General features: G+C 29.4%; 1 protein-coding gene across 1 annotated transcript; it reads right to left on the reverse strand.

The window, feature by feature from the left end:
• LOC111620793 (pancreatic triacylglycerol lipase-like) lies at window positions 1–10,654 on the reverse strand. Its single transcript, XM_023362786.1, has 9 exons — window positions 10,303–10,654; window positions 10,079–10,228; window positions 9,737–9,851; window positions 9,543–9,644; window positions 8,246–8,353; window positions 7,904–8,155; window positions 7,705–7,831; window positions 3,251–3,418; window positions 1–204 (listed from the first exon to the last, which is right to left on the reverse strand). Exons 1-9 carry the CDS (start codon window positions 10,447–10,449, stop codon window positions 114–116), a joined length of 1,260 nt encoding a protein of 419 aa, XP_023218554.1. The 5' UTR covers window positions 10,450–10,654; the 3' UTR covers window positions 1–113.
• Between the last annotated feature and the right edge of the window lie 1,565 nt (window positions 10,655–12,219).

Below are 12,219 nucleotides of genomic sequence, written 5' to 3' on the forward strand. Positions count from 1 at the left end.
TGAAAACGGAAACCAAACTTGAAAAATATTCCGTACCGTGTGATTTCAGTTTACATAATTTTACTGAATAATTAAAAAAATAAAGGCCAAAAAATTTATTTACTTCATAATGATTAGCAATCACTAACTATTTTTAGTGGCGTCCAGTTTCCGGAATAAATATTTTCTTCCATATTCTTCAATAAAACAGGATATCTTTTCTGCCTAAAAATTTCAATATCAAAATGATCGCATAATAATAAAAATAAAATACAGTAGAACCTCGATTATCCGGACTAATTGGGGATGAAGGTAGTCCGGATAAGGAAAAATCCGGATAATCGAAACAAATACTTTGTCTTTTGATGATAATACAGCACGTTTTCTTTTCGATGACATATCGGTAATATTAAAAATAAATACTGTATTTAAATCGTGATCAAATTTTCAAGAAAAATGTTTTACAGTAGAGCGTCGTTTATCCGAAACAATTCCAGTCGGCCTAAAGTATAATTTTTATTTGTTTTTATATTTTTCAATGTATTTATTTCGTTTGTAAAACATAAAGAAATCATTTTTAACGATACAATAGCCACAATTATTATTTTAAAAAGTTTACGTTAGGCTTAACATCGACGAAAATTCAACGCGAACGACACGCAACGGAGAAAAATTTCAACACGGGATAGGTTAATATATTTTTTCGTACATAATCGGTTATCCGAACAACCCCAGTCCCCAATTGATTCGGATAAACGACGCTCTACAGTATTGAATTTGGACTACTACTGACCAGCGCTAACAGACTAGCTATTGTTTAAAAGGCCCTCTGGCGGCTCAAGAATAGGGATTTTATAAAATAAAAAGCAGTTGAAACTGCATTTTTATGAATAAAAATTTGACAAACTATTTATCGTTTTATGACGAGTAAAATTTTTTCGTCTCGTTCTCGGCTTTTAAGTAATGCATAAACCTTCGAGGCGCGAGGTCCTTCGGACCGCGAGGCATAGATGGTGGCCCACGTTGCCCATGCCTTACGCCGCCCTTGGTTATAGAAATGATGTAATTTGAGTATAAATTATTTATAAATACGTATGTCAAGTTATATTTTTATTACGACGCAAAATATATTTAAGAGTTTACGACCACTGTGCCGGGTGAGACGTTGTTGAAACAAAAAATGTTATGCATTCCATCACGTACATAAACAGTGTCGTAATTCGCCAAGTGCAAATCAGCAAATTCGTAAAATTTTTGTTTATTTTGAACAATCCGGATAATCGAAAATCCGGATAATAGAGGTCCGAATAATCGAGGTTCTACTGTACAATGTATCGGTATTAGAATAATGATTACCAGAACTATGATTAAAAACAGATTTACATTTTATAACAATTGCAATAATAATTTGATTACATTCAAATGCGAATTAATTAAAATTATTAAGTTTAATGATTTATTAATGAAAGCAGGAGTTTATATGTAAATTAATGGGGTGGTTACTTGACAAATATCAATGATACATTTTTGGAATTTGCTATTAATTTAAATGCCATGTTTCATATAAGAGATGTTTATTATGTTTAAAAAAATCGGTACAGTTTTTATGAGATTTTATGAACTTTTAAAGTGTCAAGTCGATACCTCTATATCATTTTCATCCCTTCAAAATAACTATTCTTACAGAGTTGAACTGTCTAGATGTTTACCACCTCTGTAACTTGTATTTTGATCAGTCTTGGCTTAACTTATGCTTTATATGGAAAACAGTCTATATGTTGATCACATACATACATATTTGTTTCTATTTGTTATTTGCTTTATAGGCTTCAGGGCAATGTGTTACGAGGACGATTTACCAGAGGCCTTTTTAAGGGAAAATTGGCCGTATTCAGGTGTTAACTTAATAATGCAAAGAAAACCCGACAAACTCCACATAGGCAGCCCGTTGACGAGGCGCGGACTTACGACCAACTACAGTACCAGAGTTCAGTTGTTTTATCCACTCAGGTATTTGTGGGTACCGGATTAAATTTTAAAATCATAATTAAAACACATTCCGAGGGTATTGGGTTTATATGCAGAAATTTTCATCTGTGCACATACACGTTTCGGTGTCTTTAACATAAATTGGATGATGGGATACAGCAGTTGTTTTCAACCAGGATGTAGCGACACACTAAGGTGATGAGCAGCACCATAACACTTCTTATGTGTATCAATAAACGCATGCGAAGTGCAACAACTCTGCACTGATAAATAGGAGAGCGCAAGAAAAAATTACCAACTTTGGGTGCCATTACTAGAAATAGGTTGAAAACTTGGAATAAAGTGATCTGCAACAGGAGGATTTCCTACGAGAAACTGGTTTTTGTTAAAAATATAGGTGATACGTGAAGAAAATCCAAAAAAAAAAAAAAACTTTACGGAGCAGCATCTTAAGCTCTAATTCACGACAAGTATTCAGTGGTGTCATCCACTCGATTATTGGTAAGCATGTCTTCAACATGTCTTTGAAACACAAAACACATATTAAGAGTTGCCGCTTCTTTTCTCTTTTTTCAGCATTAATAAAGACACAACTCTCTATTAAATGAAACATGTAGAAACGGAAAATTTTATTCGATATCGTCGCGTTTCGTTTCAGACAAGTTTTACTGTATTAATAATTTTCAAGGAAAATAATTCGAAGAACACGATGCATGTGGAAAATTAGTATTGGTGTCTCAAACAATCCGTAATATTTATGGCATATCTATTATTTTCCTAAAAATACTGTAAACTTTAAGAAATGTAACTTACTTTAGAATGAATAAAACAAAAATATAAAACTAATACTATAGCCTATAAGTATAGTTTTCGTTTTGCACGAGAAGATACTAAGGTAAATAGATATTAAGGTGACTTGATACTATGGTAAATTGTTAGTGATTTATTTTATATTACAAGATAATTGTAAATAAAATTTGTTTCGAAATTTCGTATATTATAATCATTGATGTGATCGAATTTAAAAATATATATACGACTTTTTCGTTAATATCAGTGTTGGAAATTTCATTAACGCATTCTAACAGTTTGGCATGTTATCTGTACAATCAATATCTAACATATAATAGCTTATATGGAGTTTTGCAATTTGAGTTTTTCATAACTACGTAAGTCTGGAAATTTTACATTTATTAACATTTATTTAATATTTTTGGTATGTTTAGGAAAATAGATTTATTTACGAAGAATTCAGATTATTATTCAGAATTTATATACTGACCTTTCAATAGTATTCATATGCACGATTTTAATGCAGTTTATAAATAGTTGGTTATTGCTTTTGTGAACTGTTCTAAACCAAAGAAACTTTCCTGCTACAATTTCTCCAATATCTTCTGACGTAGTAACTAAGTACTGATAGTTTCTTCCGTGTTCAAAAATTTCCGATCTGTAACATCATAAACTCAATCAGATTAAATATTAAAAAAAATTATTTTAACTATATACTATTGTAGTATTACAAATTCATAGTTTTAAGAGCAAACGATCTCCAAATGGTTGTAAAGTGTCAGTTTTACGGGAAGCACTTTCTAAATCTAGGACTACGAATGAAGTTCATATTCACTTGTTCAACCACAAAATCAGAAATATCTAGTCTCAATAAAATGTTGGTGCCAAGAATAAATTATAGGTCTATTTAAAGGATCGTTACGATACTGGATGCCAAAATTACATTACACTGTTGCCACGGATTTTGTTTCCTCCCACAAAAACAAACAGTGAACGCGTTCCGTAACAGTGAAAGTAGCCATTTTTAAATAATGCCTCACTATGACGGAATTTTTTGCTATGACACTACGTAAGTCAAACTCAGTAACGCGTTATAGCTTCATAGGGCTCAGGCAAATTTGAATTAGAGGCTCAATGTATAGTGTTGACTTTAGGCATTTATTTTCAGGGAATTTTTGGGGGAAATATTTTTTTATAAAAAGATTGATTTGAGGTCCTTGTTAGTGAGGACCCCAGGCAATTTTCCTTTTTGCCCATAGGATAACACGCTACTGGACAAATTTGATCAGCCGATTGCAGAGACAACGTTTAGAGACCGACGGCTGTTTACAGATCGGGTAGACCGCTGTACAGAAAAATTTAATTGCAGAGATGACGTTTCTCGCCTGCCACAATGTAGACAGCGATTAGAAACAAGTTATTTGACCTATTTTCTAGACTCACTCGACAGCGGGTTTAGAGGGCTTTTCAATTCCAGTGCTAGCTTTGTTCGTGGAAAAGTTTAGATAAAAAACAGATATCGTTCCATTGATAAATGTTGTAAACGGTACGAATCGACAAAATTATTCATTAATTAATTGCTTGGAGCAAAAGCTTTTAAAGTTTAAAGTAAAATACTTTAAATTTCTTTTAAATGTTCCAATTTCAATATTCAAATGGGTGAAGACTTAAAACTTCTATTAATTTAAATCAGATGCATTTATTTACAATTCGAGTATCGTGTCGGTTATAAAACGTTAATGCATTTCGGAGTCATTGTACTATTAAACAAACGAGACAATTTTGATAATTACAGAAATCTGTTTATAGATATAAAAAAAATGTAATATTAATAATAAAATATTTGAAATTATTCATTTCGACAGTAATAAGATAGCGAAATAATTCCTTAAAAATCTATTCCGAAGATGAATTTCGAATTCTATATAAATTTTCGGTATAAATATGGATTTGTTCGTATTTTAAACCGTATTGGCGACGAAATTAAATATCTAAATGGAAAAGGATTGTCATTAATTGCCGAACAATGGTTTTGATGGCCTTAAGATTTTATTTCTGGAAGCTTTCCGAATATAGCTGGTGACCATTTCTGACGTCACAAACAAATAACCCGATTGGCCGAATGAGTCCTAAAACAGGGGAGTAATAGCGAAGAAAGTAAGAGCCAATGTTTTGCCGAAGTTCGTTTAGAGGGCGTTCAGAAATAGACGATCGTCGTCTTTGCAACACATTTTTAAACCGCGGTTCAGCCAGCCAACGTCTGTAGGCAGTTCTGTTGATAAACGTCGTTTAATGTAAACTCTGTCTCTGCAATCGGCCGGATGTGTTTTAATAGAAATTAACGCTTCAATCGATTCTTAAATTTTTTGATTAAAATTCGATATGCTTTCAAGTCCCTTTTGAATTTTTTTAATCAATTTAATTAGGATTTTATAACTTTATTTAAAATCTTCACATGGTTCAATTATTAATTCCAAATCACCAAGTGGTCACTTGGCTTTTTTTAACTCTTCGTCCTGTGGGCACTAAGAGGGCATTTTTAGCAGGCCCATTATGGGTATGGCCAGGCCCACAATGGGGAGGCAGGGTGATGAGGACGGAGCCCGACATATCCGGTCACTTGGGTAGAGATAAAACTTTATGAAAATGAATATATTCTGGAGTTTGCTGGTGCATTACGCAATTTTGTCGTAGCTGTGAAATCTGTCAATAAAATGCATGTAAATCTGATAGTTTCATAAATATATACCGGTACATCAAATCCAAGAAAAGTCTGGCATCGTATAGATTTATGTAGTCTTCTAAAACATCCTGAAAAGTTTTTGCTATCTGCATTACGACCGATTATTTTTCGAAATACTGTTTATGACAAAGTAAAAACGTATAAAGTATAGTCTCGCTAATCCGAACCTGTGCTAATCTATTACTCCAAAACACCTTTGTTCACTTTTTTCACTAAATATTTCAGTCAAAAATAAATAAATAAAAAATAAAAGAATCATAGAATGACGCGAAAATGTTGTAAGATTAATATGGGCTTATACTACGCATTTTAACATAAATACAGTAGACCCCCCCTATAAAACCGGTTCCTATAATTACGTGAAACGTCATCGGGCAGCCGAACTATTTTCCGCCGTCAAGCGCTACACTACGGAGAGATTACTATCGTCTGTACAGTATTATATATAAATTATATATAAATTAGATACTGTACATATAATTATAATTAATTATATATAAATTAGGTACTGTATATATAATTATATATTAACTTAATTTATTGTAACTTTATAATAATTATATATATTTTTTCCGCCGCGTAGCGCCACGCTACGGAGATTTTACGCTAACTATCGTCTGTACAGTATGTAAATTAGGTACCGTAAGTCTAATACAGTACTGTAATTTTATACATTTCTTGTGAAAGAAACATTTCTTATTCATCGGCGATTAAAATTATTTATATTAATGATGTCTCCAAAGTTCAACGAAGTTTTCGCAGAAAAATAAGTTATTAGAAATCGGCCGCTGTTTGCTGAGCTGTTCCGCGACGAAAACAAGCTTGAACAATGGCGATGTCGAATGGTGCACACTCGGTAAGTAATCCTACAATTTTTTATTTATAGCGTAGTTTATACGGATTATTTCCAAAAAAATATACGTATTTTGGAAATGTTGAGAAGAATTAGTCTAGAATCAATTAATTTTATGGAAGAAAACCTTTCAAACAGCCGTAGTCCGTAAACTTGACACGTGTCGGGCTGTGATTGGAACGACTCGTAAGAAATCGGATTCCTAAAGAATGGAACGTATCTATGATCTTATAGGGGGTCGACTGTATACTTGTACGAGTATATTTATGTTAAAATGTACCAAATACAGTAAAATCTTTAAAAATAAAGTTAAAAAAAGCATCTTAAATTCGGAATATATGCGTTTGCTTGTAGTTTTTTTTTTTACTTGTTTTCTTTATATAGCCTATGTGAAGTCCAATATCGCTGCAACCCAATATCGGGGAAGATAATTCCAGGAACGGCCGGTTTGACCAGAAGGAGAAGTATTCCTAAAGGACGAGTGAATGTTGCTGCAGACAACAGTTCGATTGGAAAGTCCCGAAAAGAGAGACACAAATGGAACCTCCGTATGAAATTTTCGTTCGGAGCTGGTTGCGAGAAATTTGGGCAAGTAATTGCGAAGAAGAACTGATTTTCAAAAAAGAGCGAACGAGAGGAACAAAGAATAGAAGGAGATTTTGTGGAAAAAGAACCTTGTAGCCTTTTAACTTTGTGAAAAGTGTCGCGACAGGAACATAAAAAAGTAATCTCGCGTCCTTGAGACAAGAATTTTTCTTCGTGTCTCAAGGACTCTCTTTGATCACTAATCCCGATTGGTCCACAACATTTATAATTTTATTTCCAAAAATGTTCTGTAAACCTTAGAATAGAAAGTGCCGTTCGACTCCAGTTAGAAATTTAGTTAAACTTTTTACCTCTTATTCTAAACTACATTATCCTAAACTTCGCAGCATTCAACATGTTTCCTGTGCTTTTAAATCCACGGTTTATTTCTAACAGCATCTTTATTTCAAGGGGTTTATTTGAATCAAAAGAATTAATCAAAGAAATGCAATAATTTTATATTTAGGAAGATTTTAATTCTATATTTAACAGTAAACAAAAATACAATGTTCTAAATAATTTACTTTTGTTTATACCAGGGCTGTGGAGTTGGAGTCGGAGTCGGAGTTGGAGTCGGTAGATTTTTACGCGACTCCACAGCCCTGGTTTATACAGTATTAAGTTTTCTTGTATAGCACTAACTTTACCCATAATCCTGTTATGTGGTTATTTAATAACAAAATTTAATTCATTGCATGCATGTAATACACTTATTTATAAATTGATTAAAATTATATTTAGTTTTATGTAAAAGAAATATTACCTTTGACTAAGTACGAAGAGATGTTCAAGTCTAGAACCAATTATATTCAAAAGCATCCTTCCATGATTTTTATGACTCGATAAGTTTGAAATATTTCGTAATTCAATTTCAATATGATAATGAAATACTAAAATATTGTTTATAAAAATTATTTTACGTTATTTTTTATTAATATTTTTTAAAAAGATTCTATACTTACAACAAAAGTTAAAGTTTGAAGTAGTATTGAGATAAAATATGGCCGGACTGTTACGTCTGGACCAATTCGATTTCGATGCTTGGTAGCCCATTATGGCGCATTTGGAGCCATCGGGTCCACATTGGTGACATTTCCCTTCTACAAAGCTTTTATAATCAGAACAGGAATGTCCAACAGGAAGACAAGATGGATAAAGCATAGAGTTAAAGTAAAGCAGAAAAGCTCGGGCATGGCTACATTTATCGAGAATCACTTTACAAATAAAAATGCGCAGATTAATTAAATAATTTATTATTATTTTTAAATTTAATTACAAATTTAGAAAATTTATATTCAACTAACGTGATAATATATCTCCATTTCTTAAAAGTTTGTCCGTACATCCTGGTTGTATTCTTTGATCATTTGGACGAAAATTTACATCTCCAATTGCTGCGTCAATTCCAAAACCTAAAAAATAATATTTTTAATTATAATGAGGATTTTAAATGCTGATGTAAACTATTGTAGAAAATAACTGATAATAAAAATTTAGAATTTAGCTTATTTTTTCAAGTATTATTTCAAACTTTGCAGATGTATGTCAATCTATTAGTTATTAGATTACATTCTATTTAAAAAAACTTTACGTTACTTTTAGTATTTATATAGACTATAAATAATTCCTTTTACATCACAACCTTATTATCTTTATTAATGTTAACTATTATTTATTATTGGAAAATTCGATATATGTATATCCGTCAGATGAAAATTATGATTTGTCGAAAGATTTATCTCTGATACAATATTAAAGATCTGCATAAAGATAAGAAGATTTTTATGGAACAAATAGTAAATTCTTTTATCCTTTTAAGTCGATAGTCATGGGTTTACTAATAATCTTCATAGATCTTTCTTTCCTTTTGATGACAGGATAAGTTTGCTCTTCGTATTTAAATATTTTTATTGACCTCACCTCACCAAAAATTATTCTAATACTCTTATATTTATGCAGATTAGTATTTTAATTGATTGATTATTTGAAAACCTTTTATATAAATGTATGTGTAAATCTTTATAAATCGTTATTTTCTTATATTATTCAGTTTTTTCTACAAGCTCGATTGTAAATATTTCGTTGTTTACTTTTACAATAAAATTTTATCGTGGTTTTTGACTGAAAGTTAAATATATAGTATATCCATATTTTTATATGGATATACTATATATTTATTTTATATACTATATATACTTTATAGTATGATCCATATTTTAGCAAATAGATCTTATATTTACATTTAAATGATATAAATTTATCTTGAATTTATTCTAGTTTTTTACTTCGTTTTCAAAAATTATTAGTTGATTTAAAATAGTATTAATATTTAAATGATTAATTAAGATAATCAACTAATAATTAAGATATTTAAGACAACATTAATAATTTATTATATTGTATTATATTCATATATATAAATTGGCTTAAGTTTTTATTTTTCTGTAAATTTAATAAATTTATATGCAATTTATTACATAAACTATTCAAGCTTAACAGTTATTTATCATAGGAATTTTAATTAAATTATAAAGTAACTATATTTTGACTCAAATCATAGATTTATTACTGAATTTTATTATGGAATAAAAAGTAATTTACCGCCAATGTTTCCCAGTATTACATCAACAAATTTTGCATCGGTATAATGTAATCTGTGTTCGTTTCGGAAACCAATGAAACACGGACCGGCGGGATCAAGACCTAAATTATTTTTAATAAAAGAAATTTTTAAAATTTAAAAAATAATAAAGTGTTGAAAATTTTGAAGACATTATTGCTACGAAAGTTCATACCTGTGATTCTTCCAATAGTATCGTTGCCAATTCCTTTCCCAACAAAACCAACTAAATGAGCTCCAAGACTCATTCCAATCATATGTATGGATGAAAAATCTATTCCTGTTACGTTCTAAAAGATATTAAAAAGTTTATTTTGTAATTTATTTCACACTTTATCATCATCATTCAAATTTATTAATCCTTTAAAATCTAACACATTCATGCGACAGTAATTTGACTACACGTTACTTTATCTAATTTGGAAGTAAAATTATCATTCCACAAATTATGACTCTTTTTTCAGACAAATCAAACAGATAATTATCATAAGTAAATTAATTTAAATAAGTAATTTACCTGTAACGTGAAAAGGAATTGAGTAACCTGTTTAGCAGCTGCATAAGAATGCTGTATCGATTGGGGTATATAAAACCTTTTCGATCCAACTTCCCAGTCAATGATAAATAAATTGCAATCCATTGTCATCAAATAAATATTTTTAATCATCTATTAAAAATGTTTATAAATGAATTTTTCTTCTAATTTTTCCTACTCGAAATTATAAAAGAATATTTATTTACGTGACAAGCTTCACTTTCCGGCGATGTACTCCATCCATCACTAAAGATTATCGTTGGTAAATCAGGATTAAAATTTGATTGTAGTATGCTCTCGGAATCATTCAAAATTTGGTAAGAGTTTATATTTTTTCTAGTATAAAGTCTCATCTGTACGTAAGAAGCGTCAATCGTTTCTGCGACAGTAAATAGTAATTCTTCTATGAATATGTCACAACGAAATTGTCCTTCTGTTGCTAAAAAGTTAAAACTAAATTAAGAAAATTATTTTTAATTAAATTTATTCGTTAGAAATGTTTAAATATTTTTTATTATGAAAAGCATAATATAGTTTTAATTTAGGCTAAATATTTTTAAATTAGTTTGTTTACAGACATATAAAACTGTTATAACGTCATTGTAGTAACTTGAATTAATAATTTCAAAACTTATAATTTAATTTGTAATGGATAAAAATCGACTTTTAACAAAAAAATTTTGATTTTATGAAGAATAATAGCGATGGCCTTCAGCACTTTGATATTCAATCTTAGAAAATTTATATTCAACTAACGTGATAATATATCTCCATTTCTTAAAAGTTTGTCCGTACATCCTGGTTGTATTCTTTGATCATTTGGACGAAAATTTACATCTCCAATTGCTGCGTCAATTCCAAAACCTAAAAAATAATATTTTTAATTATAATGAGGATTTTAAATGCTGATGTAAACTATTGTAGAAAATAACTGATAATAAAAATTTAGAATTTAGCTTATTTTTTCAAGTATTATTTCAAACTTTGCAGATGTATGTCAATCTATTAGTTATTAGATTACATTCTATTTAAAAAAAACTTTACGTTACTTTTAGTATTTATATAGACTATAAATAATTCCTTTTACATCACAACCTTATTATCTTTATTAATGTTAACTATTATTTATTATTGGAAAATTCGATATATGTATATCCGTCAGATGAAAATTATGATTTGTCGAAAGATTTATCTCTGATACAATATTCAAGATCTGCATAAAGATAAGAAGATTTTTATGGAACAAATAGTAAATTCTTTTATCCTTTTAAGTCGATAGTCATGGGTTTACTAATAATCTTCATAGATCTTTCTTTCCTTTTGATGACAGGATAAGTTTGCTCTTCGTATTTAAATATTTTTATTGACCTCACCTCACCAAAAATTATTCTAATACTCTTATATTTATGCAGATTAGTATTTTAATTGATTGATTATTTGAAAACCTTTTATATAAATGTATGTGTAAATCTTTATAAATCGTTATTTTCTTATATTATTCAGTTTTTTCTACAAGCTCGATTGTAAATATTTCGTTGTTTACTTTTACAATAAAATTTTATCGTGGTTTTTGACTGAAAGTTAAATATATAGTATATCCATATTTTTATATGGATATACTATATATTTATTTTATATACTATATATACTTTATAGTATGATCCATATTTTAGCAAATAGATCTTATATTTACATTTAAATGATATAAATTTATCTTGAATTTATTCTAGTTTTTTACTTCGTTTTCAAAAATTATTAGTTGATTTAAAATAGTATTAATATTTAAATGATTAATTAAGATAATCAACTAATAATTAAGATATTTAANTATTCAAAAAGCTTTTAATTTATATTTTTAATATGTAAATACATTATGAACGCAAATGAAGAGTTTGGCAAGTACACAAAAAATCCAGAAGCAAAATACTTTTAATATTTATAAGGGCAATAGATAGACATTACAAACAAGCATTACTTACAGCAATGTTTGTTTGTAATTGAATGTCGCAATATTATATAATTTATGTAAGAGTTCTTTTCTTTTAAAACAAGAGTCGTACAAATAGAGGGAAACCAAAAGCATTTATGACCAGCTACAAGTATAAGACTACTACATAAGCTGG

Source organism: Centruroides sculpturatus, unplaced genomic scaffold (assembly GCF_000671375.1).
Source record: "Centruroides sculpturatus isolate CEXI.00-Female unplaced genomic scaffold, Cexi_2.0 scaffold89, whole genome shotgun sequence".
NCBI lineage: Eukaryota > Metazoa > Arthropoda > Arachnida > Scorpiones > Buthidae > Centruroides > Centruroides sculpturatus.

Excerpts from the sequence above, each read along its gene's own strand:
- LOC111620793 (XM_023362786.1), bottom strand. The coding sequence starts at position 10,449 with ATGAGACTTTATACTAGAAAAAATATAAACTCTTACCAAATTTTGAAT. Across the intron at positions 10,229-10,302 it reads CGGAAAGTGAAGCTTGTCAC|ATGATTAAAAATATTTATTT; the intron begins GTAAATAAATAT and ends CATTTTTAATAG. Across the intron at positions 9,852-10,078 it reads AATTCCTTTTCACGTTACAG|AACGTAACAGGAATAGATTT; the intron begins GTAAATTACTTA and ends AATATCTTTTAG.